Raw genomic sequence first — 27574 nt, forward strand, 5'->3', positions numbered from 1 at the left:
GATGTTTTTTGTCGGAGCCGCCCACTAACGTCATGGTAATGTCGTCACGTGATGGAGATGAGGAGGACACCCACGTGCACGAGCCTGTTAGCATAATTAATCAACAAGTTAGCCAACACTTTCACAAATTAAATAGTATAGTGTATTATTATATGAATCAGGTTCAGATTTTGATGATACAAATATTGGAAAGATGCCCTCTTATTGCTTGGGGTGAGTTGAATTTATCTTCTCAGATATTGACATCAGTCTTTCTGCAAGCCCCTTACAAAAAGGTAGGCTAATGCAATGTAAGCCTTCTGTAATTCATATTTTAAATTAATAACCATTATTCTACTAGGTTACTACTAATAAAACATAAATTAAATTCCAAAATAAAGAAATATAAAATATAACAAATAAATCATTTAGTAGCCATGTGTCCAATTGTAGTTAAATGTGTGTAAACTGTAGTACATCATACTTTTTTTTTTTTTTTTTTGCCTATGTGGTGAATCATTACCATTCATTTCACGACTGGGACCTCTTAAAGTTGAATGGTTTGTTCCTGCACTATTTTCTGTGCACGGAATGACACTATGAGACTCTCTAGTGGCCATCAATTAACTTGCAACACTGGACAGTGAAGTTTTGTGCTACAGATTTTGGACTAGGATTTTAATGCTCTTTAAAAAGCCCTTTTTAAAGAGCATTAAAATAATAAACCCAATAAACCAGAACAATTGGCATTGACATGTTTCTGAGGAAGACACACAGCTGTTTGTCAGAGCTCATACAGTTAAATAGAAAAGATTGGATATCTTTGTCCCCTTATGCTTTGTTGTAACTTTTTCTTTTGGTCTTGTCTGACATCTACTAAATGATTAATACGTGGTTATAGGTTAAAATATGAACGTACAGCTCATATTTTTCGTTGTATATCTTACCACAGAAAAACTGTAAGATAATATTCCAAACGATCATTTCAGGTCTATCGGTTTCACTAATAAATGAAAAAAAAACAAAGAATACTTTTTACAAATTCCTCTATTTTCCCTCTTGTCTTGAACAGCATCATAAGGACAACCTGAAGTTTTCCTCAAAGGAGACGCTTAATATGCAGGAGAAATTCCTGAGGTAAGTTACAAATCTTATAGCCTAATATCACTTTTATAAAAATGAAATCATGACTCACGTTCTCTGCTGAATCCTATCAGTTGTTTAATGATGTATTGGCTGTGGTGATGAGGACACTGATTGCACAGTATGTATGCAATTGTCTATATTTAGTGATACAACAATAAAAGTAATAGTGCTGAAGTTCCATTATATCATATTACTGCAAACGTGTATCAAATGTCAACTCACTGATCCTTTGTTGGTTCAACACTTATTTGTTTTTTACTCGAACCGTAAACCTAAACGCTGCCATCCGTCTTGATGTCCATGCAGGTTCCACTGCTCTTACTAAACATCCTTTCATCTGAAATTTGACACCATAAACAGACTGTGGGGCAGATACACATATAGAGACTTCTGCTTAACAGCTACATTCAGTACTAGGAAACATACAGTTGTATTTGCTCGGTCAAGTTTCGGACTACTGAAGAAGTCCTTGTCAGATACAACTGGCATCTTCCTGGAAAATATGAAGGATAATCCCACTTATTTTGTTTTGTGTTTTAAAGCCACAAATCCATCCTGATCTTGTCCTATTTTGTCATGCCAGAATTTTCACAGTCTCCAAAATTTGGCACAAACAACAACAAAACATTCAAGTTCTTTTGTGGTGTGTGTGAGCATCACTTATATATATATATATATATATATATATATATATATATATATATTTTAAATGCAAAGTCACTGGTAATTTCTTGACATTTGTAACCAGAAACCTGTCAAATCAATAAGGCTTGTCTCAGAGAAGACTTAATCCAAATAGAAACCCTTACAAATTGTAACTGAACAATAGAACGAGGAAAAGAAGGCTCTATTTTTGTTTGACTCATTGATGTATCCTCATCTCCGTGACTCGGCACTTTCACTCGTAACCTTTCCAAGAAAGTTGATACTCATGATGATATGTTGATACTCATGATTATACGTTTTCATGGCACAGTGACATAATGTTTGCAGTCTGGTGTCCATTCCAAGCTTTGTGTATCATTGTACATACATGCATTGAGCAGCAAGCATACGGCTGATCAACACTATTAGAACAACATTTTAACTGTTCAAACCCTCACATTTAAGAAATGAAAACCAGCAAATGTTTGCAGTTTTAAGTCGTGTCCCTCATGAAGGCGATGACGATTGCTCAAACCACTTTGTTCCGAAGTCTGGACTGAAATATCTAAACAACTATTTATTGCTACTTTTGTACAGACGATTATCAGATTTGTTATGTACGTGTGACCCATAGATGTAATTATGATGATATTATATTCATTTATTTAAAGCCACTACGAGTAAGATGGCACGTTGGTGTCCCCTTTGGACAAAAGCGGTAGTATTTTTACGACGCCCGCTGTCGCAAAGCTGTTTTCTAACGCGTGCCAGGCGTGCGAGTGTGACCTGAGAAGGGCGCAATATAGTGCATGTCTGTGTGTTGAAAGTGTGAGGACTCTTTTCGGCTCCGTGAGAGTGGTTTTGACACTGCATCAACTAATGCCAGTCACTGCCACACACACCTGATTGCAATGAGTTGATGCAGCAATGTCACCTAACTACTCTCTCTCACGGAGCTGAAAGATTACGTGTCCTCACAGAAAGCGAATGAACGAGAGACGGCAGTTAGTATGGATCACAATGAGGTAATGTGTTTGTGTTGTTGTAAATAATGACTATTTCAGATAATGGTTATCTGATGATGGTGAACCAAAGCAAACTTTGTGTTAGTACCAACCGCTCATTCATTTAGGAGTAAACACTGCAGTCTAGTTTCGCTCTCGTGAAATTGTATACACGTTGCTTGGCAACGCCCTCGTCCCCTTCCCTCACCTGGAGGGATAGGCTTCTCAAATCACGTTGCTGCGCCACACTGAAATCTGCGACCAATATGGATATGTGACCATAGAGCCTGCACGAGCGAACCGAAAATCGGACTGGGTGTGCGACCAGACCAAAAGCAGTAATAAAAACTATTTAAAAACGTCTTTCTTTGCACTGATGGTCTCGTTTGCTGTTACAGGTAATTTATGATTATCAGAGTTTCTTTCAGCACATTTCCTCTTGCCTGACCCCCTCCGAAGTGTGGTAACTTGAGAGGGGATAGGCCAAGTCAAAATGCCAAGTCAAAATCACAGGCTAATGTGTATTGTGGATTGCTGCCCTCAAAAAGACCCTCTGACCCACAGTGACCTTAGATACAGGTTTCTTCCCATTACGCATAAACTGTCAACAGAGCTGCCGTGCAAACACCCCCCTGGAGTCCATGCAGGTGTCCTAAAACGAGTACAAAGAACATACCAGCATGGGACGGACTGTGCAGGTTTCACTGTGGTCTGAAGTGTTGAGAACAGTATTTTGTGATAGTAGCAGGCTAGAAGAAAGGGGGCTAGGGTTACGGCTTCAGAAATGTTGTTCTGTTTTTGTTGGTTATCGATACAGAACATCTCCAACACTTGTACACAGATTTCAAAGTTTGTCCATGTGATACCGAGAACTTGATTAGATTTTGGTGCAAATCTGGGAAACCAATCCCGATTACAGTGATTTACTCAATAGTGCTTTCCATCGTCTTCCAAAAGGTGCATTTTCGGGACACTTTTATTTTCAAGCGATTATACACCAATCAAAACATACTTATGGATAATAAATTCAATTTCTACCAAGTCTATTCTGAAAAAAGCCAATTCCCGTTACACACTGCACCTTTAAAGGGCAAGTACATAGAAGGTTTTATTTCTTCACTGAACATCCCCACCTCTTTTTATCAATCAGACAAACACCAGGAAACAAGTAAGGAGGAAAACACTCCCTTATGTACATTTGTTCTTTGGGAATTTAGTAAAAGGGAAGGCCCTGTTTGAAAATTTCCTCTATGTCCCAATTGTTTGCCCTTCCTCACAGTGAGAATGGAAGAAGATTCCTGAGGTTCCTTCCATTGAGATAGGAGCTTATATGGCTGTTTACATTTTAACTGCAGGAATTTTGCAGAGCAGCTTGACAAAATTTGATTAATGGCTCACAGAAATGAAAACGGCATGTCCAAACTAAGGTTCATTTGCGAGTCTCTGTCACATAAACACACAAGCATGGAGGCTCAACACAGTCACTGTTGTGCAGTGGCAAGACGAGGGAATGTTGTAGGTGCAGGCGCTCCTTTCAAATAAGGGAGACAAATGGGTCAAACTGGCTTCCTGACATCAGGTTTTCCTGATTGTGTTACCTTATATCACCTTGTGATCCCTAAGAGTTGGCCCATTTTACCCCTCTGGTCACTGGTTTAGATAATATCTCTAAACCTTGGTGAGTGTTTGTGTTGCTGGCCCAAATGGATGAATCATTACAAAGACGTGTGAGGCAGTCTTACCATATAAGCAAATGGTCAATAGCAAAGCACATAAGGCTGAGATATTCTGACTTTAAGTGCGTAATATAGCAAATATCTCAAACTCCATGCCCCTTGTCTTGGCATTTAACTTTTTTAAGCCCAGGCTGAAATAACCCTAATGACGTCAACAGGGAAATGTTTGCTCTTCCAGAAGATGCATGATAAACAATGGTTGGACTTGTTATTCATTCATTATTGATTAACCATAACATAAATAATATGAAACTGTTAAACCAAAATATATTTAGTTTAGTAGAAGTTTTCTTTAGTTTAGTAATATGAATACTGAAGTGTGTTTGAAAAAGGACTTCAAAAGTCCTTTCAAACGAGGAATTTCTTCTAATTTGACGCTTCTTTGCTTAAAGCATTCAAAGTCAATGAGGAAAGCATCAAAACTCCCATGTAGTTAAGTGGCCAAACTAGCTGGTCGGGGTGCAAAGTAGGAGGAGACAGAGTAGTATCAGTGTGGGCTGAGCTTCACCTGCTGTAAAAAGGTGTATGCATGGTCAGAGACGAGCGGGGGGCCACAATGTTTAGGTCAGATTAAGATGTGGACGTCAAAGTGAAAGACAGCTGAGAGCGAAAGGAATAAGAGTCTCCCAGACAATCTGATGTCGACCCAAGCCATCAACAAGCCTCTGCAACTGTTGAGTTTGTGAAACAATTTTTTCCCCCAACAAACATGGAAGCCACTTTGCGATTTACATTTTTTCTCTGCATCATTTTGCTGATGGTGTCCAGAGGCCAGAGCCTGGCCAGTGATGATAACATAGGACACAGCAAAATGGCGAGCACCGATCATCATGGTAACTACTCAAGTTTAGGCTCCGAAACCGGGCAATGGACCGACTTGAGACAGGACAGGAACACAGACACTGGACATGAAGAAACTGGACATGAAGAAACTGGACATGAAGAAACTGGACATGAAGAAACTGGACATGAAGAAACTGGACATGAAGAAACTGGACATGAAGAAACTGGACACGAAGAAACTGGACATGGCGGAGGGCCCATCACCACTCTACCTATCGTGAGCTGGAAGTGGCACCACGTCGACACCCCGTACCTGGTGGCCCTCTGGATCCTGGTCAGCTGGTTCTGCAAACTCAGTGAGTCCCAATAAGTCTTTTCCCCTGAAGAGCTCCATCTTATACAGCTCAGAGCCTAAAACGGTTGAAATTGATGACTGTCTCAGTCTGTATTGGTAGAAATCTCTATAATTTGAATTATATATTGTTGTATCACACAAACCCATTCCCACGTTTAGGGTTTGGTTGCAACATGGTCTTTGAAACACATCTATTAATTCATGGTCCTGTGAGTGGGTTATTACAGAAACTGTCGCCCATTATCACTTTACAATACAAGTTTTTTAAGATGTCTATGCATCAATTTCATTTGCTTTGATTGAATCGGGACTAAATACACACATGAAAAAAATGTATTGCTAATACATAGGGGCCTGACCTCTGTTAAATCTATCACCTGATGAAGTGCTTGACTTGTCCTGTTTAGATCAAAGAACAAGGTTATATGTATTTAATGTATACACAACACACGCAAATGGGTTGTGGCAATATGGACAATGTAAATGAATGTGTGTTGTGTGTGTGTGTGTGTGTGTGTGTGTGTGTGTGTGTGTGTGTGTGTGTGTGTGTGTGTGTGTGTGTGTGTCTGTGTGTGTGTGTGTGTGTGTGTGTGCATATGTTTGTGTACACCTCCACTGGCGTACAGTAAATATAGGACTGTGGTTGTCTGTATATGATGCAGAAAATGACTGTGTGGGTATCCATACCGTTTAACGTAATTAGACACAACTAGCAAACTTTTAGTTAGTTTTGACTGAAAATGTTACAGTCCTGTTTGCATTTACATTATATCTTGACACTGTTGGCACTTCTATTCACACATTGATAAACACCTGTCTTCTATCAGGTTGTGTTCCAGCTGCCTTCAAACAAGCTGTCGTGCAACCTCGGGTAAAAAAACAGAAACCTCGACCCCTCTGTTCTCTCTAACTTAAGGCCCATTTCAAAACTGCCGTTCTTGTCAAAAGTCCTACAGGAGGTAGTTTGGACCCAGCTCCAAACCTTTTTAGCTACACATGATGTGCATGAGAAGTTCCAGTCTGGTTTTAAACCTCACCATAGCTCTGAAACTGCTCTTTTAAGAATTTTCAACCATCTGATTTTAACTGTCGACTCTTGGATTCTGACATTCTAGTACTTTTAGACTTATCTGCTGCTTTTGACACCATTGATGAAAAAAATCCTTCTATCACATTTAGGGAACTGTGTAGGGATGAAAAAAGAAAAAAAAGAACACAGCACTCGAGTCGTTTCAATCATACCTGACAGATAGGAGCTTCTCTTTCCACCTGGGGGATCATTCGTCTGAAACGGCCCCACTTACGTGTGGTGTCCCACAAGGGTCCGTTCTAGTCCCGATTCCATTCTCTTTATATATGCTGCCACTGGCTATCACATTTACTGTCACTGACGGACAGGTGTTTCTGACCTTTTCACTCCCAACAGGTGACCCCTCAGGTGGAAAGCGTAAGGTAAATACTCATGAATAACTAGACTATACAGTAAAATGAAATACTTTTCACTCACATTTCCTTGGGTAAAAATATTTTTTGTAGCAGCCTTACAAACAATCAGACAACAATCCTGCAGCTACTGAAACTTCCAGTCTAGAAACAACCTATATTATATGACTTAACTTTCTCACCGTGAAGTTGACCTCTCTTTGTAGCTGTTGAAACTGTGCACAGAGCCGAAACCACTTTGAAATGATTGAAAGGTTTCCCGTTAAAGACCAGCCACCGTACAAAAAAGATATATTAGGTCATTAGTTAATAAGGCTGAACACCAGACTTCATGCTCGACCATGCAGCAAAACGTTCTTACAAGGAGGATTTACAGCAGTGGTTTTACAAACTGTGGGGCGCGCCCCCCCGGGGGGGCGCGGAGTTATGGCAGGGGGGGCGAGGATGAATATGTGATTTTTAAAAAAAATTTTAGTTTGTGTTTTTGATATTAACATCATATTAAGCAAATGTAATTTATCCTATAAAAAAGGAATACAATGTTTTGGTCTAGATAGTTAATAGCCTAATAATTTAATCAGATCATCTGGGAGATAATCCGAGGTTAACTGATCACGTCACATTCACGTCCATGCACAGTGTGTGTTGAGTTTATTTAAAACATTTGGAAATGGGGCTGACTTCAGTTGCCCATGCACGATGTATAGTCTATTAATATAGCCTATTTCAGCATTGTCTGTGGAAATAAAGATAGCTGGACAACAGAGTTCTACTGCTTCGTTCCTCTCACTTCATTTAAATGCATTCACTATATTACAGGGAAATATGTATTGTTAAAGAAAAAGAGCTCCAAGCCCAACCCAGAGGACCCTGCATAATATTTTATTAAGTACGGGTCCACTGTTTACAGGGGACCCGTAATTATTACTCTCCACCATACTTATTCTTACTTCTTACTTCTTATTCTTCCTCACATTTTCTAGCTGCTTCTCCTCCCACACCGTTGCACGTAGAAACGCAAAAATTTCACACAACGTGCGTCCCCACCCCACGGGGTGTGCTATTATACAGTTTTTCCCATTTCCGCTAGGGGGCGCTGTAATGAAGTCCCGACTGAAAGAACTTTGAGAGGCCACGCCCCGCACGCCGTAACTCCGATTGACTTGAAATTTCTCACACAGGTGTATGTTAGGGTGCTCTACGAAAAAGCCTCTGGGACCATAAAAATTCTTCAGGGAATATTTCCCGCTAATTAGCATAAAGTGAAAAACAGCGTGTTATCCACAACTTTCTGCAATTTGACTGTATCAACACCAAATTTCTCGTGAAGCCCCGGGGGACTACAATAAACATACCCGTAAAAGATTAGTAGGACAACTTGAAAAACATGGCCGCCATTGACCAAAACGTTTACGCAGGGGCGGGGCTTAATAACACGTTGGCCATAACTCCTTAACCATAGGTCCTATCATCATGAAACTTGCTGGGTATGTGCGGAAGTCATGTGGTAGCATGTCCATCAAAGCATATCGAGATTAACCCAAAGGGGGCGCCACAAATGGGCGGGGCTTAATAACACGTTGGCCATAACTCCTTAACCATAGGTCCTATCATCATCAAACTTGCTGGGTATGTGCAGAAGTCATGTGGTAGTATGTCCTTCTAAGCTTATCGCGATTTAACCATAGGGGGCGCCACAGGGGCGGGGCCTATCCACAAATTGGCTATAACTCCTTAACAATAGGTCCTATCATCATCAAACTTGCTGGGTGTGTGCAGAAGTCATGTGGTAGCATGTCCCTCGAAGCTTATCGCGATTAACCCATAGGGGGCGCCACAGGGGCGGGGCCTATCCACAAATTGGCCATAACTCCTTCACCATAGGTCCTATCATCATCAAACTTGCTGGGTATGTGCAGAAGTCATGTGGTAGCATGTCCCTCAAAGCTTATCGCGATTAACCCATAGGGGGCGCCACAAAAGTCACCCGACTCCGATTGACTTGAAATTGATTACACTTGTACAGCTCATGGTGCTCTACAATATAGCCTCTCAGAATTTTTTTGTAATTTCCGCTAGGGGGCGCTATAATTAAACCTAGACTGAAGAAAGTTTGAGAGGCCACGCCCCGCACGCCGTAAGTCCGATTGACTTGAAATTTCTCACACGGCTGTATGATAGGGTGCTCTACAAAAAAGCCTCTTGGACCATAAAAGTCACCCTGGAAATATTTTCGGCTAATTAGCATAAAGTGAAAAACAGGGTTTTAACCACAACTTTTTCCAGTTTTACTCTATCGACACCAAATGTCTCAAGAAGCCCCGGGGGACTATGACGCACGTCTCCGAAAAATATCAGTAGGATAGCTTGGAAAACATGGCCGCCATTCACTAAAATGTTTACGCAGGGGCGGGGCTTAATTACAAATTGGCCATAACTCGTTGACCGTAGGTCCTATCGTCGTGAAACTCGCAGGATACGTGCGGAAGACATGCGGTGGCGTGTCCCTCTAAGCTTGTCGAGGTTAACCCACAGGGGGCGCCACAAATGCGAAAACCGTCATTCGCCGACGCAATGTTTGCCAGGCCACGCCCCTTTCCCCCCGACTCCGATCGACTCATCGTTTGTCGGACGTGCGCGGCTCGCGTCGCTCTACGGTAAAGCCTCTGGGACCGCGGGGGTCGGCCGTGATTTTTTTCCTTCCCCGATTCGCGCGGGGGCGGCCCGTACTTTCCAAATCTCCGCGGGATTTCTAGTTTTAAATTAATATTTTTATGAAAAATCCATGTGTCCTTCTCCAATAGCTTCTAATTCATCCGACCCAGTGTCTCCAAATTATTTGTTCACACAAAATTCCTCAGATTTAGCCTCTTAATTTTCCTCTCAAAGTGCACCAGATTCATGCATTTCACTTTAAAAAGGTAAAATAAAAGGATTAAACCACTGGATAAAGATGTTCAAATGTATTTAAAAAAAGCAAAACAAAAACATACTTACATAAAGTTAAATTGTTAATGTTAAAATGTTTAAAAAATTAGTTTAAAAACGCACAAAGATGTTTTGAATGTTTAAAAAATATGTTTAAAATGTGTAAAATAATGAAAAGATCTTTCAAAACAACTGAAATTTGTTCTCTGAGGGGGGGCTCACTCTCTCACACTTTGAAAACCCCTGATTTACAGCATTACGTCACAGCAGAAACCAATGGGGTGCCTATCGGATATATAGCTGTTTTAATATATTACATACACCAACAAAAATGTAATTATGCAATTTATTTCCATATGAGCAACTCTTAGTTCACACCTGTTGGTTCACACACCTGTGCCCGTGTGAATCATCAAACCAGTTCATCCTACCAATGAGGCTATTGTCCTTTGTCTTCCATTCATAACGAAACTAGTCTATGTTAGTCTAGTTATCTATCTATCTATCTATCTATCTATCTATCTATCTATCTATCTATCTATCTATCTATCTATCTATCTATCTATCTATCTATCTATCTATCTATCTATCTATCTATCTATCTATCTATCTATCTATCTATCTATCTATCTATCTATCTATCTATCTATCTATCTATCTATCTATCTATCTACAGTAGCTATCTATATATCAGGAAATCAAATGTATTTACTTTAGCGAACTACAAAGTTTTTTCAAGACACACGATTCACGATATCCCACAATCAACATATTGTGAGTGTGATTTATCTTGATTTGCAATAAAATCATCTATTTTCCCACTACATAGAGATAGTTAATTTACAGGACAGCTCTCTCCCATCTATCATGTCAAGGGACCAGGAGTCTTTTTAACCAGGATTGAGAAACGTCATTGTCAATCATTTCTCAGCAAAAGCTTAACGAAATTTTCCTAAACACTCACAGGTATTCATTCAACATCTATCAAATGACCTTTGATCCATCACTTACTCACACACACGCACACACACAAACACACACACACACACACACACACATATACACCGGAAAGCGCAGACAAAGCAATGACCGGTGAACGTTTGAAATGTGACTGAATAACAGGAAAGCTTTCATTTTTTACTCCCACTTTAATCCTCCAACTCAACACACACACACACACACACACACACACACACACACACACACACACACACACACACACACACACACACACACACACACACACACACACACACACACACACCTGGTTATAGAGGAGAGACTGTTTGTATAAAAGGCTGAGGACTCAGGACTTTTTGAAGTGACTACTGCACTGCTACTGACCACACAAGCTGTGGAAGGGATGATGACACAAAGTCACACATTGAGATAGACTGAAGATGGAATGTTAAAATAAAAGGATAATAGGAGATAGTGGAGATGGTAAACCAGAGTGAGTAAGACTGAAGAAGCACAAAAAAGGAGGGATCAGGAGTGTGACACAAAGTTAATTCTTGCCTTGGTACAGACACTTCACCTCCTTGACATCTGAGGTTGTACGGGCGCGAGACGCAGGACGTTTTATTTTGGAGTGTGACCTCCCTTTTTTGAATCTATTTTTAATTAATGTTTTTATCTGATCAAATGAAACGCTGTGGATATGTTCACCTGTGGCTGTTGGGGTCAGTTTTACTGGTCTACCTCATCAAAGGGGTGAATGGAGATGTGGCGCTAACGCATCGAGAAGCTCTTCCGGAACCTCTGAAGTCCAATTCAAACTTGAATCAGACGGGACACGGCCAGAGCTCTACTCTCCTCACAGGAATACCTATCGTGACCTTTAAGTGGCACCATGTGCAGACCCCTTACCTCATTGCATTATGGATATTGGTGGCTGGTTTGTCTAAATTGGGTATGTAAAAAAATATTATAGGAAATAAAATGTGCATGCAACAAAGATATTATATTCAGGGGGTACATGTATGTGTTTACAACATGACATAAGGGACAGTGCAGCAGAGTTAAAGGCATAATGAAATAAGTATACAAATGTCAAGTAAAATAGTTTAGTAATAATAAGTAAAAATGAATAGAAAATAAGTAACAAAGGTATGTTCGTATGTTTTAGTTAATATGGACCTGTTGGCATAAAAAATACATGACTTTGACTGTTAATCTTATGCTTTTGTTCAGATGAGACCAAATAGTGAAGTGTCAACTTGTTATTATAAATTGTTGCAGTCCCGACAGATTCCTCGGTCAAAGAAGTTACTGTTGAGCTATTTTTAAACCAGCTATTGTACAATGATTACAATGTATTAGTTTTGCCTTCAAACTGGAAAAACTCTAATCCTCCACATGGAAGACTGACTCTTTTCTGAAATGTTTAGTTTTTCCTAAAAGGCGTTAGATATTCTAAACAAAATAAGCTAAAATATTGTTTTTATATGTACATTTTTACACCTTTATCAGATTTGAAAATGGAAGTAGCCTAAATTATTTAGATTTTTTTTGTAACACTAGTAAATAGGCTACGCACTATTGATTGCAAATTTCTCACACCGCCTGAATGTCCTTGTTTCACCACGCCATCTACCTCGAGAAGGTGTGACGCCAAGTGCAGCACGAGTGATTGAAGTCAAATGATGTTTGTGAGCTTCTGTAAATTTACTCAGTAATTAATCCTAATCTTTGTCTCAAACTATGCCGTGTTGGGTCCTTGAATTTGTGGGAATTGGGCCAGGAAAGTACTTGCAAAGTCATTGAAATTGATGTTTAAGAATGTTTCAGCTTTCTCTCTTATTTATCCAAATTCACAAATATAAACACAGCATTGAAATATGAAAGAACTTCATCCAAAGTTTCCTTAACTTTAAGGTGGAGGCAGCTTTAGGCTCTGTAAACTGGTATGTAAACCAAGGATTTGTAAACTAAAGGGGCCCACTGTAGCTAGCAACATGCCATTTACAGATCCTAGGCTGTGTATTAACACTAGATCTTTTTTTCAGCACACACACATACGAGCAGGTAACAGATCATGAGGAGATATTCACTGATTTTGACCAAAAGTGATTTTGAGCATTATCCAGAAGCGCTGACTCCGCCTTTAATCTTCAACTACCTTTGAACGGAACATATGAGTGTGATGGAAAAATAAATCAAACACTTGAGTCGGTTTGATTATTAAAAATGCTTTAGTGACACTTGGTCAAGTGGCCTTAAGCAAATGTCTCTCTTTAGTTACGCAGAGAGAGTTCATAACCTCTTATGTTTAGCACCTTGCTGGTTAATCATATGCCCTGAAGAAAAAGTGACACTTTTTCAGTCGGGAGCAACAGTTGATCATTGGCACATTTTGCAACCTGGTTTTATGGTTTAGTTATAATACAATGCGTTTTGAACTTTCTCAGCCCCCGGACCCAAAATGACATGCATGCAGTCCCCAAATCTTAAAGCTATAGTGTGTGCTCAAAACAACTCTCTTTATTTCTTACAGGTCTACCGAAAGCTTACCCCATGTAGATGCGCAAGAGTGTTGTTGTAATTTCTCACAATGCCACATTGGGGCAATATATGTTAAACACTATAGCTTTAAGAAACTTCATTCATTTTACTGGTTATTTTGAATCTACACTTGTTGGTTCTTGTGTGGGAACGCTCTAGAGAAAGTCTCACAACTATCAATTCAATTCAAAAGGCTTTATTGGCATGACAATTGTAGAGAACATGCCAAGCGTACATATACTACACAAAATAGAAATTATACGGCCTATAATAACATCAACAGTAAGAATGATAAAAGAAGTAAGTATTGATTATGTTTAGTATAACTATCCCTCTCCTCTTTTTCCCCCAGTCATCGAGTCCAACCACCATGTGACCAACATTATCCCAGAGAGCGCGCTGCTCATCTGTTTTGGCTTCGTTCTGGGGGGAATCATTTGGGGGGCGGACCAGGTGCAGACCTTCACCCTGACTCCCACTGTGTTCTTCTTCTTCCTGTTGCCTCAAATCATCCTGGACGCGGGCTACGCCATGCCCAACAAACTGTTCTTCAGCAACATGGGGGCCATCTTGGTTTATGCTGTCATCGGGACCTGTTGGAATGCTGCCAGCTTGGGGCTGTCGCTATGGGGGTGTCACCAGGGAGGAGCCATGGGTAAGCGGGACTTCACTGACTTTATTTTACTTCAGCAGGCTGCCCCCCCTCACCCCTCCATCCTCTTACAGTAAAAGGCATAACAATTATTCAGGGTTGTTCAGTTTTGTGGTTCATTTCTTGTTGAAACTGGATATTGTCACGTTACATTGTGTATTTGTGGAAAACATCACTACAGTTTTATTTACGTTAAGTTGAAGGCAGGAACAGTTTGGCCAGTTGGTGATCTGATCTGTAGCAGAGTTTGGCAGCAGTCAGATACTTTGACTTGGCATGCACATATATTACGCTGTTGTCCGCATACATTTGTGTTTTTGCAGTCTCGTTCTCAGCCATATAAAGACAATGTTAACTTATTGTACCTCGTGTGTGTGTGTGTGTGTGTGTGTGTGTGTGTGTGTGTGTGTGTGTGTGTGTGTCTGTGTGTGTGTGTGTGTGTGTGTCTGTCTGTGTCTGTGTGTGTGTTGTAGGCGATCTGGACATCGGCCTGCTGCAGTACCTTCTGTTCGGCAGTCTAATCGCGGCCGTGGATCCCGTTGCCGTCATCGCCGTGTTTGAGCAGGTTCACGTCAACGAGGTTCTCTTCATCATGGTGTTTGGAGAGTCGCTGCTCAATGACGGTGTGACCGTGGTTAGTATGTTGCTATGCTACACAACATTTCTTCGTGTTCTTCTACTCTGGGTTTTATGGCGGATCGCAAAACTACGTTTAGGTACATAAAATACACTACAGAATCTGAAGATAAAGAACATTGATAATACTGTATAGCGTGTCAATTCATCATATCCATTTATCCAATTCTGCCATTATCTAGATTTTTCGAATGTACTCCTTCTCCCATAGGTGCTCTTCAATGTGTTTGATTCGTTCGTGTCCTTGGGCGGATCCCAAATAGATGCTGTTGAGATCATCAAAGGAATAAGTAAGAAAATACATTTATTAGTATATTGAATATAAAAGAATGTAACTGTGCATGTGAGGTAACAGCTTGTGGGCCTGTCAAGCTCTATAAACGATCTCCCAGGAACCACAGCTGGCTTCGTAAAAACACTACCGCTTTTGTCCAAAGGGGGTGCAAGAATGAACCAAAACTGAAAGTTCCTTGGAGCACCTTTAAGTATAAACATGTCATCTCTCTCTCTCTGCAGTTTCCTTCTTCGTGGTGGCGTTTGGCGGTTCCCTGGTTGGCTTTGTGTTCGGCCTGCTCATCTCTCTTCTGACCAGATTCACCGGAAGGATCCAAATCATCGAGCCGGGCTTCGTCTTCGTGTTGGGATACCTCTCCTATCTGACCGCGGAGATGCTCTCGCTGTCCGCCATCCTCTCGTGAGTAAAAAACATCTCATTATGTGCCTGCCAGAACAAAAAAAAATTGTTAAGACCATCCCATAGGGGGCGCCACAAATGCTAAAACCATTTATTTCAAAAAACACAATCAATGTTTGAAAGGCCAGAAAAAGAAAAACAGACATCTCCTTTTTGGATTTTCAACCTATCGACACCAAATTTAGTATACAGCCTTAGGGGACTGACAAAATGTTCCGCAACGTCGGTCAAGAAACATGAGCAAAACGTCTTCTCAAGGGTGGGACTTATCTGCTAATTTCCCATAACTCTTTTACCAACTGTCCAATCATCAATCAATTTCAAAAGGGGGCATCGCAAATGCCAGGCAAGCGGTTAGAGGCAGGCACATTTAAAATTTATGTGGGAATTTTCTAGTTTATTTAAAAATTTCTATGTCCATGTTATTACAGGTGTAGAGGGATTTATAGAGCAAAGCATGAGTCATTAAAATGTTGAATTATGTGCTTTTGTTCTGTAGGATCGTCTTCTGTGGCATGTGCTGCCAGAAGTACATCAACGCAAACATGGATGAAAGGTCCGTCTCCACGGTCAGATATGTCATGAAGGTGTTGGCCAACGGTTCAGAAACCATCATCTTTGTGTTCCTCGGGATCTCGGCCATCGATAAAAACCTCTGGGTTTGGAACACGGGCTTCATCCTCCTCACGCTCTTATTCATCTTCATTTATCGATTCATTGGTGAGATTCTATCTATTGATGTCTGTTTTTATGGCCCTTGAAATATAGCTAGTTGGAGTGGGGCTACAAAAAAAGGGGGTTGTGTTTTATGTGAAATGAAAAACTGTGTGTCTGTCTATCTATCTATCTATCTATCTATCTATCTATCTATCTATCTATCTATCTATCTATCTATCTATCTATCTATCTATCTATCTAGTCTTAAAAACAGACTGTGCATGTGTTTGCATGTTTTACCATAGGTGTCTTTCTCCTCACCTGGATCCTAAACAAGTACCGTTTGGTCCCGGTGGAGTTCATCGATCAGGTGATTATGAGCTACGGTGGCCTGCGAGGGGCTGTGGCGTACGGCCTGGCCACGATGCTGGACGAAAACAAGATCAAGGAGAAGAATCTGATGGTCGGCACTAGTCTCATCGTGGTCTACTTCACTGTCATTCTGCAGGTAATCACTGTTCTGTCTTGTTACAAAGATATTAAACCTTCTACAAGGAACTTTTATATATATTTTTTAGACAGTCTCATTTTTCCTCTGCTGATCATAAATGACCTGTAACAGCAAACAAGACCACCAGCACAAAAACAACACTATTTTTATATAGTTATTATCTGGTCGTATTTTCTGGTAACTCCACCACTTTTGGAGAATCAACAAGAAATGAAAGCTCCTCGTAGCTACTTTAAAATAAATATATAAGTATTGTTTTTTAGCAGCTTTTCTAGACAAAACAAAAAGCAGCCTTTAAAAAAAAAATATTTTGCTGAATCCTTCTCTTTTGCAGGGAATGACTATGAAACCTCTTGTCAATTGGCTTAAAGTAAAGAAAGCTTCATCGACCGATATCACTCTCATAGAGAAACTACAGAGCAAGGTAAGCCTCAAAATTAAACATTCAACTTACTTACGAACAACAAAAACACCAACTATAATAAACTATAATCTCTGTTGTCGTTGTTTAGGTGTTTGATCACATGCTGGTTGCCATAGAAGACGTATCGGGACAAATAGGACATAACTACATGAGGGACAAGTATGTAAAGACAATTTCGAACAATTGGTATTTCTTAACGTTTTGAATGAAGCTAAAATGATGTATTTTTCTGAAGGTGGAATCACTTTGAGGATAAATGGATGTCGAGGATTCTGATGAAGCCGTCATCGAGGAAGAATCGCGACTACGTCTTCAACGTCTTCCATCAGCTGAACCTCAAAGATGCTATGAGCTACGTAGCCGAGGTGAGGGTCATACGCTGCATACACTGTTGTTGTGACAAGTCATCGATTCTGGAGAACGCTTGTTGTCAAAATCAGTGAGTATCTCGTCGCGATCTGCTACCTACCTGTACGTATTGTGTGCGTACTAAAAAAAGAATTCAGTGTTAATACACTAAATACTACTAAACTGGTATGTAAACAAAGGTTTTGTAAACAAAGGGGGCCCAATGTAGCTAGCAACATGCCCATTTACAGAGTCTAGGCTGTGTATTAACAGAGGATTTTTGAGTACACACATGGTAGAGACAGGTAGCAGGTCGTTAGGAGATATTCACTGATTTTGACAAAAAAATATTTTGACAATGACCTTTCTCCAGAATCGCATAGAGGAGATCCAGCGGATAGTAAAGCGATCTGTCTGGTGTGTGTGTTGCAGGGTGAACGTAGAGGCTCCCTGGAGTTTGTCCGCAACGAAACCTCGTTCATCGACTTCAAGAAAAAGTTTGGAGACGATTTCTCAGAAGTCATGCCCGACATCACGGCTGACACGTTAAACGATTTTGATAACATTGCACCGTCCAATATGAGGTGAGCCAGCACGTTTACCTGATCTACATAAAATCAAATCAAACTTTACTTATAAAGCGCTTTTCGCTTTTCCCAAAGAGAAGCACAAAGTAATTTACATTATAATTACTATAATTTACTCAACGTCATTGTAAATGAGGGTCACCCCTCAATAGATTTTTCGAGGATAAATAAAGGAAAAATGTAATGAAAAAATTTAAAATAAATAAATTATTATGTAATTTTATCCACAAACAGACAAGTACATGAAGTAGGCCTACTAACAACACCTAAGAAAAAACTAAGAAAAAACAGGAACTGATCAAATCAGAAATTACAGCATTTAATTATTTGAATTGCATTTGAAAATGTCGAAATGTAGATATAAGATAACTAATACATATTGAAGAATATTGTTGATTGACTATTTATATACCGTATTTACTTACATTGTTCCAGCTCAGACACTGCCGCCAGGTGACAACAGGCGGTCACAGCATTTTGTGTCACACTTGGAAACAAACCAAACCAGTAGACATTTTAAATGATCTTTCATTTTTTTAAAGATTATTTTTGGATTTTTTTCTTTATTAGACAGATTTGGAGAGATAGAGTGGAAATGGGGAAAAAAGGGGATTGACATGCATAGAACAACCCGGACAGGATTCGAACCCGGGTACGCTGCGAGGCCTGAGCCTCTAGGGGGACGCTAATAACTGACTTTATTATTCCCTGCTATAGAGGAGAACCTGTACCGTCAGTGAGCCTGGAGATGCACGAGCAGAACATTACGGGCTTCAGGGATACAGAGGACGTTAACTCTCACCACCTGCTGCAACAGCATCTGTACAAGGGCAGAAAACAGGTAACGTCACCACACTCGTAATATGTAAAGGGCACTACAGCAATTTTGTGTTGCACTACCATAGGTCATTGGGGAAAAAAAATATACTGTATATTAGTAAAGATATCCTTAATGCCTCAAACTCCCCAAAATGCTGTTTCGTACATTAATCATAATGCAACACAATATCATCTGTCATTTGAAGCCACTCGCCTCCTTATTTCCAACCCTACAGATGCTCTTTGTAATGCAGAAATACACATCATCTGGCTTATCTTTTTCAACTTCAAAAGCCACTGTTTTTTTTTACCGTAACAGTTTATCTTGTCTTATCAAAAACGCCTATGGAAATCTGTTCAAAAGTTCTGCTACTGACTTTTTAATTTCTCTGTCTGGTTCGTAGCACCGGCACCGGTACAGCCGCAGTCATTTCGATCTCAACAAAGATGAGAACGAGGTGCAGGAGATCTTCCAGAGGACCATGAGGACCCGACTGGAGTCCTTCAAGTCTGCTAAGATGGGCGTCGCTGCACTTAAGACGGTCAACAAGCACACCAAGAAAGACCAGCAGCCAACACAAAGGGTCAGGACTTTAGACATCGTTATTATTAGATTATATTTTTTAACAATCAAGGAATTTTACATTTAGCCAAAAGCTTAGTATTGAGCCTCATTATCTTTTGTGGTAGCCACCAAAATTCATTTAATCTTGTTAACTTATTTTTTGATCAGATATAGCCTAACCTGATTTAAATGACAATTTTGCACAGTTCTTGTTGTTTGGTTTATTTTGTTAAAGAAGATTTAACAAATTGATTATACTGATTATATTCAATATATTATATAGACTCGTAAAAAAGTTTGTGAATAATACCCAGCCCTAGTAGCCAAAATATGTGTAATTAGAATGTGACTGATGAATAAAAATCTATATTCTTACTACTGCAGATGCCAAATGGAAAATCAATGGACAAAAGTAAAAGCTACCATTTGGGCGATGAAGGTTTGTATCTGTTCTTCTGTAGTAAAAATAGAACACAAGTCCAGAATTGTCCAAGTACTTAATTAAAGCCATTTTTGTTTTAATTTTTTTTAGTAGATATTGAGTTTTCAGAGGGAGACACCGCCTCTGGCTATGAGGCATCGGGGACTTCCTTCCCCAGGGTCACCTACAGACCTGGAGGTAAAATAAATCGAATATGCTGTCCACACTACAGGACTAAGTTTATTAGCCTACTAATACAAGTTCAACATCCTACTGAGGCAAAAGTCAAAAGTAGCCTTCTCGTTCCGGAAAGAAATGTCCGCTGTGGCTGATGATATTATATTTCAGCGGTAAAACTATTTGCCCCATGGGTCAATATAGGGCCTGAAGTTTTAAGAGTTAGTAGCAGTTCTAAGATTGATTTCCCCTCTGAACCTTTCAGAGGATTTTATGTAAATAACTGTTTGATGTATGTACTATAAAATAATACATTTTAAAGAGAAAAGTCCAAAAACAACTTATCTGATCATTTGGAAAGTTTGGAACTGCTGGACTTAAATACCTATCTGTATATAAACTAGTTTAAAGTAGCTCCGCCTCTCCGGAAGACTACATCACCTCAACCTGCTGCAACAGTAAAACGCTGCTTACACAATCATCCATCAGTTTTAACAATGTAATCATCTCATATATATTTACTATATTATTAATATTTATTATACTGAGACCAATATCTTTCATTTCACTCTCATCCAGCTGGCATTGAGAACCCGGCCTTCATGCCTGACCTGGGCGCGATGGCTCCGGCTCCGGCTCATCTCCCTCCGTGGCTGGCGGAGATGGAGCTTGACTGCGGTACCGTTGCTCCCTCACAACGGGCCCAGGTGCGGTTGCCATGGACTCCAAGCAACCTGCGTCGCCTAGCGTCCCTACGCCTCAGCGGTCGCTCCAACGACTCGTTCATGCTCACAGACCATCCCAACGCACAACAACAGCAGAGAGACAGCGAGGATCTGCCTCCACCACTACCAACACCAATATATCCACCACCTCCACCCAGCCCTCCACCTCATTAAGGATGGCGGCAATATGTAGCATCATCCAGCCCACCCCTACAGCAACTCACTTTACCCAAATACACAGCACTTAACCAGAGAGAGAGAGAGAGAGAGAGAGAGAGAGAGAGAGAGAGAGAGAGAGAGAGAGAGAGAGAGAGAGAGAGAGAGAGAGAGAGAGAGAGAGAGAGAGAGAGAGAGAGAGAGAGAGAGAGAGAGAGAGAGAGAGAGATGGGCCATACTACATTTCAGAGAAAAAAAATTGATAAAAAGACAGGAATATATCAGGGTAGGAAATTAACTACTTTTGCAACCCACACCCTCCTCATTCCTTACTCTCACCTTCACCCAAAGAAACAGCCACTAACCTCAGACTTTGCACCCTCTTCTCTACAAATACTGACCGGGGAATGTTTTCTATTCCGTGCCTCTGTTTAAACTAATCTTAACTCCTGGGTTTTCTACACAAAACATTCACAGTCCCATAACCTTTGTGCAGCTTCTCTTGTTGCTTTAACTTCACCCCTCACTGAGACCCTGTACGCACAGTGTTGAACATTGTCGTATTTTTCTACTTTGGTTCATAATTAACAACTCCTCCGACATTATAAATCAGTCCCTGTGGAGTAGCTTCTCCCTGAATGTGATGCTTTTTTTTTAATGTAGATATTTATGAATAGTGTTTATAAAGATTATAAAATTAAATTACTGTTTAAATAATTCCAACTCAATAATCTGATAAATTAAAAAAAAAAAAATTGTTTTCTCATTTGTCTCAGAGCGGTACCTTCCTAAAATACCATTGTAAAAATGTTCACATGTATAATAGATATTATATGATAGATATATTTATTCACAAGGGAAGTTGTGTAGACATTTCCCACCATTGCAAATCGTTGCACCGGCGAACAGCAGCATATTTTATGTAGCTTTCAATGTTGTTTTGAACTGTATGACTTTAAAATATGGATTTAGAAATAAAAATGTGGATTCAGTTACACACTGATTAGTCATGTCATCATTTGTAGAAAAATCATCCAGTAATAGAGTTGATTAATTCGTTTTTTTCAAGTTTTCTTTTTTACAGTTTTCCATCTTATATTATCTGAAAATGAACTTGTGTTGATGTACCTAATACATAAAAATAAGGTTGATTAAAAAAAACTTTTTTCATTATCTTCTGGCTAAAGTGACCTATTAAAAACCTGAAAATAATGTAAACAATAAAATCATTTGTTAGTTGCAGCCTTGATATTGACAGAAGAGGAACCAATCACATTGTATTGGATGACTTAAGACACTTGTGCATTTAAATTAGTAACAAGTTTAAACAATATGTAACACTTCTGAAATATATACAATATCAATTTCCATCAGAATTAATTAGTAAAAAGTAATCAATATACAACATACATTGTATACTGTACGTATATTTAATCATAAATAGTCCATTCCTGACGTTTCCAGGTGCTTTGTGACATAGTCTAAAAGAATCTTTTCATTTCCAGGTTCCTTCAGGTAAAAGTGAGATCCATCGAGCATCCGCACGGTGAAATCTCCCGACGTGATGCTTTTCCAGGCTAGAAAATAAATCAAATAATAAAACAAATTCATTATATACAAACATGGAGACAAGTTACACTGCACACCCACAGACACTGCTGATAGTCTGATTTGCATTTTGGAGCATTATTGACATTTTCCTGCATTTTTTTTTCTAGCTTCAAGTTCATAAAGGGGAAGTTAATGTGTCTTTCTCTAGGACACTTTTTGATGGATGTGTGTCATAATCAGGCGGACTGACCTTGCAAGTCGTGAGGCACGTCGTCTTTTCCGTCAAAACATGTGACCGGGCAGGAGAGGAAAGGATCGGACGGCTTTTTACACCTGCAGAAAAAGTCAGAAACTCATGTCATGACAAACATGATACTACAATCTCTACTACGTTCAATTATAAAACAGGACAAATTGATATAAATTACTGGTTAAAATCCAGACTAAATTAAGCAACAAAGTCAAGGTACTGTTATCCTACCTGTAGTTCTCCACTATGTGCAGGTCTGCCTTCAGTGCCGGTAGGAAGAGCTTCAGGACGTCTGGGTTGGACAGCAGCTCAGGAGGGGTTCCTCCGATAGAAGTCATCCACTTTAGAAAGTCCTCATCAGAGAGGTCACTCCTCTTTGGGGCTTTGATACGGATCTCTGACTAAAAGAAAACATATGCAGGGTACGACGTTTATTTATACAGGTAAATCCCATTGAGACCGAAGACTCTTTTGCAAGGGAGACCTGTTTTCCTTTCCCACGTTACCATTCACACACACATTCATACACCGATAGCAGGCTAACTATCGACATCCACACGAGGCAAGGTGGGTGAAGTGTCTTGCCCAAGGACACAACAACTATGACACAGGTGGCAGGGCAGGGATCGAACCTCCAACCCTTTGATCATCGGACCCGCTCTACCTACTGAGCCACAGTCGCCCTAAAATTGTCCTGTGAGTTAAGTTTGTTTATTCAGTTTTGATAAATATATCTAAGGAGATTTTCACTTCTCTGACACACCGAAAGTTACATAGTGCACCTTTAAAAAGACGAGAGGCTGTTTCAAAAGATGGTGAGAAGAGTGATAGTGAGGTACTTGTATTTCTGCTGATAGTCTGATTTATACAGAGTGGATGATCCTGGTGAAAATACAATTAAAAACTCACATAAGGTGCAGAGGCCCCGGACAGGAAGATGTGAACCGGCTCCAGGTTGTGCAGTGTCTTCAGAGCGTCGGCAACGGCAAAACTGGTGAAGGCCCCGAAACTGAAAACAGACAAAAGTTTGAACGTTAAAAAACTAAGAAGATGTAACCGGTAGAATGTAAAAGGAAACGCACACAAAAAAAGATAATTGAGCTGTGTTGTCATGACAGCTATGGTGTTACTCATAAAAGGACTTATTATATCAACCACAATATCAATATATGATATATATGGCCTTGTTATGATGTTTTATAGGCTAATGTCTATTTTTAATGTTGTTCTTCATATAGTATATTTTGAGTATTTGGCTTTAATTGCCGATGATTCACGAAAATGATTATGAATTATTATTACGTTTATTGTTAAAATTATTATGAATTATTAAACATATATTGTATTTTTTCTGAAGCACGTTGTAACTCTGGTTTTGAAAGGCGCTATAGAAATAAAGTTGACTTATTATAATAATTATTATTATACCTGTGGCCAAACAGAGCAAATGGCTTCTCTCTCAGCACCGGTAACAAAGCAGTCGTCACTTCGTCCACAATCTGCTGCATGTCCTGAAAGAAAGGCTCCTTCGCTCGAGCCTCTCTGCCCGGAAGTTTGACAGCAAACACTGAACATGACAAAGAAAGCAATATATACAGTCTATATGAATGAAACATACTGTAACCTTGCTACACATAATTCCCCTCTTCTTGCTTTATTTAAAAGACTACATCACTGTTTAGGATATTGTGAATTCAGAGCAAACAGCACAGATTAAAGGATGAGTCAGAGGAATGCTTGTCAAAAAATTGTTTCGTCAAAATCAGTGAATATCTCCTCATGATTCCCTACCTGTACAATACTGTGTGTGTGCACTGAAAAAAGAAATACTGAGTTAAAACACCACCTAGGCATCTGTAAAATGGAATGTACACTTAGTTTACATACCAGTTTACAGAGCATAGGCAGTATATTAACACCTGATTTATTTTCAGGACAAACACACACAATACAGACAAGCGTTCTGCAGAATCACTGACTCCACCTTTAAAGGTAAACGTTTGCAGCACTTAGACCAGTGGTGTCAAACATACGGCCCGCGGGCCGGATGCGGCCCGCGAGATGATTTAATCCGGCCCGCGACTTGTAGAGCACACATTTATGAGCATTTCAAAAAAAAAAGTAAGTCTCTAGCCCATTCCTGTGAGGAGATATGAATTTTTAAAGAAATAACCAAAATGCTCACTCCAGCCGCTAGGGGGCAGCCTAAATAAAAAAAAAGCACATTTTAGCAACGTGGGAAATGGTAAATGGCAATCTTGCTTCACCGCTATTAATGTTTCCTCCAGTGCTTTATGGCAAAGTAAAAACCAAAAAAATAAAAAATAAATAAAACAATTTTTATTTTTAGTGCTGAACAATTAATGTACTAGCAAGCGCGATGTGTCCGCGGCTCTGCACGTGCAAAACGAGCAGGAGCATGCTAGTGTAGGCCTACAAGATTTATTTCCTAATTTTCCATGCTGCTTTATTTTTATGTTTTAAATTGGGAAAAACGAATTCCAAAACAACCAATAACCTCTGTATTTAAAAATAAATCAAAATAGTAGAAGTTGCACTTTTATTAAATTTTATTTTGTACTGTCTGCATGTTTGCACAAAATGTGTCCCTGTACATATAGTAAACAAAATTGGACAACTGTAACGTCAGTGCCTGTTGTATTTGTGTATTCAAATAAACAGTTGTTTATTTCATTAGTGCGTATTGGCATCTTTGAGCAAAATACCCCCCAAATTTTTGCTGCGGCGCTGCGCGCCGCACCTCCTATTCCCATGGCCAGCAGCAACCTTTACTAAGACATTTCCTGGGGGGTACAGAGATCCCTTGTGATCCGTGATAATGTAGGTTACAAATGTAGACTGAGTGATAAAGCATATTACTGAAAAACAAAGCTAGAGATTTGGAGTTGATGTACGTTATTTTGCCATTATTGTACTGGTCCGGCCCACTTGAGATCAGAGAGGCTGTATGTGGCCCTCGAACCAAAATGAGTTTGACACCCCTGACTTAGACAGTATGTGTGTGTTACCTTCTATGGAGCTGTTGAGGACATTGCCCCAGCGTGCGTAGTGTATGGACCCTCCACCTGCCCATGGGAAGCAGATCAGCCTGCTCACTGCATCCGGTCTCTTCTTGAAACAGTTGATCACCTTGTCCATCCTATTTCAACATAGAGGAGAAGATATGAGACTAATGCCATTTAATGTTACTCTTTCTGAACAGGGTTAGTGTACACAAAATAAACATTAACCTTGTTTAAGGCAAAGGAAGATGTATTTATTTGTACTAAATTGCTATTTTCCACCTGTAATTCACTGATTCACATTAGCTGGGACTTTAGTTTGTTCTACTACTTCTGCTAAATGAGATGTCACACATGCAATACCTCTGGAAGACCAGCAAAACTATCAACCTTAATACAAAGATGATTTTGAACATTTAGGGGGAATTGTACAGATGTCAAGGCATACCTGTGTGTTGTTTGAGGATCCATTAACTTATCAGAGCAAAACAGTGGATATTCTTCATGCAGAAGTGTTATATTTCCTGGTTATTTTCTTCTATGGTCTACGTAGGGAGCTGTTGTAAAATCCTATCCATGGATTCTGGAGACATCTACAGTGTGGAGTGTGTATGTTCAGGCAAAAATAAAAATAATTTGAAGTAAGTTACACTGTGTTATTTATTGGATCATGTCATACTTTGTAAATATATATTTTTTTTAAAATAATATGCTGTTAAAATCTGAATGGATGTGAATGGATATAAAACGTACAATACTTGCATTATTAGCAACCTAGTGGTTATTTGACGTAAATGGGGAAAAAAAGTTTCTCGGAAGTGACGTTGTTTTCTGTAGTTGGTATTTCCTGACGGATTTCCCTCGGTGGTGGAGGAGGAGGGAGCTCCAGCCTCGTCAAGTTAGACAGAAAATTAAGAAGGCAATACCGGAAATTTGGTGTCAAAAATACTCTTTTTAATTTAAAAGTATTCAACATTTTATTCAAAGTAAATGCCTTCAGAGCAGCCTCATCAGAAATACCAAGGCCTATTTAGAGTATCAAAATCAAAAGTACATTGTATTTATGAAAAATTGTCATATAACATAATTTTATATTAAATATATTTATTACATTTTTATTTATTTTTTATTTACTATCTATGATTTTTTATTTATAATGATGCATTGAATTCACAACTTCCTACTATGGGTTTGTTAATAGATGTCTGAGTCCCAGTCAGAGAGCATACAGGACAAAATCCCAATTGTTCGTGTCTGGTATTTTGGTATTGCAGTTTTGCTTTTATAAATGTTCCTACAAGTGTAATATAAAATATCTTATTTAAATTCAAAGTGTTGTAAAGAAAAAAAAAAGTGTAATGTAGAGTGTAAAGAAACAATGCCTTATTATAGTAAGAATAGATAATCTGTGATGGTGATTGGTGACAAATCATATTATACATTTAAGTAGCCTATTAGTATACTAGTGCACCCTGGCAGTGACCATTATATCTCCTATATAATATTCTAACATGATATTGAAGTTTAGATAACTAATTATTGCAAAGGTATACTCCTTAATGTGTTCTAAATAAATAAACAGACAAAATAAATACATGATCAAGACAGAAATTTATATCGTTATTTGGAAGATGATGGTTATAAATAATTAATAACAATAACGAAAGTAAATAATTACTTACACGGGTAGAACTGTGTAGTTTCGGCTTTTCTGAGTTTGTACCTTGAGGGTTGAATTAACTTATTGGAAGTCGGCAGTGGCTTTGGATAAAATATTACGCTAAATGAAATGTGATATTATGCTTTTGTTTTTAAGGGGTATCCCGGAAGTAATAACTAGTCATTCTCGCTGGCT

The 27574-nt window shown here is 39.3% G+C and overlaps 2 protein-coding genes across 2 annotated transcripts; one reads left to right on the top strand and one right to left on the bottom strand.

Moving 5' to 3' along the window:
* Positions 1-32: 32 nt before the first annotated feature.
* Positions 33-20913, top strand: LOC307264411 (sodium/hydrogen exchanger 3-like; the record flags this gene model as incomplete). The annotated part of the gene is made up of 18 exons (XM_080045822.1): positions 33-86; positions 1052-1116; positions 5279-5649; positions 13876-14178; positions 14649-14809; positions 15023-15101; positions 15328-15505; positions 16005-16225; positions 16468-16670; positions 17008-17097; positions 17186-17256; positions 17333-17462; positions 17878-18029; positions 18750-18873; positions 19256-19435; positions 19801-19855; positions 19952-20035; positions 20594-20913. The coding sequence occupies 18 exons, from the start codon at positions 33-35 to the stop codon at positions 20911-20913; spliced, it is 2841 nt and encodes a 946-aa protein (XP_079901948.1).
* An 887-nt stretch (positions 20914-21800) lies between these two features.
* On the bottom strand, positions 21801-26234 carry olah (oleoyl-ACP hydrolase). Its single transcript, XM_080045060.1, has 7 exons — positions 26168-26234; positions 25726-25856; positions 24125-24263; positions 23606-23705; positions 22928-23097; positions 22697-22779; positions 21801-22472 (listed from the first exon to the last, which is right to left on the bottom strand). The coding sequence occupies exons 1-7, from the start codon at positions 26188-26190 to the stop codon at positions 22330-22332; spliced, it is 789 nt and encodes a 262-aa protein (XP_079901186.1). The 5' UTR covers positions 26191-26234; the 3' UTR covers positions 21801-22329.
* Between the last annotated feature and the right edge of the window lie 1340 nt (positions 26235-27574).

Source organism: Ammodytes marinus (genome assembly GCF_949987685.1).
Source record: "Ammodytes marinus genome assembly, chromosome: 17".
Lineage (NCBI taxonomy): Eukaryota > Metazoa > Chordata > Actinopteri > Uranoscopiformes > Ammodytidae > Ammodytes > Ammodytes marinus.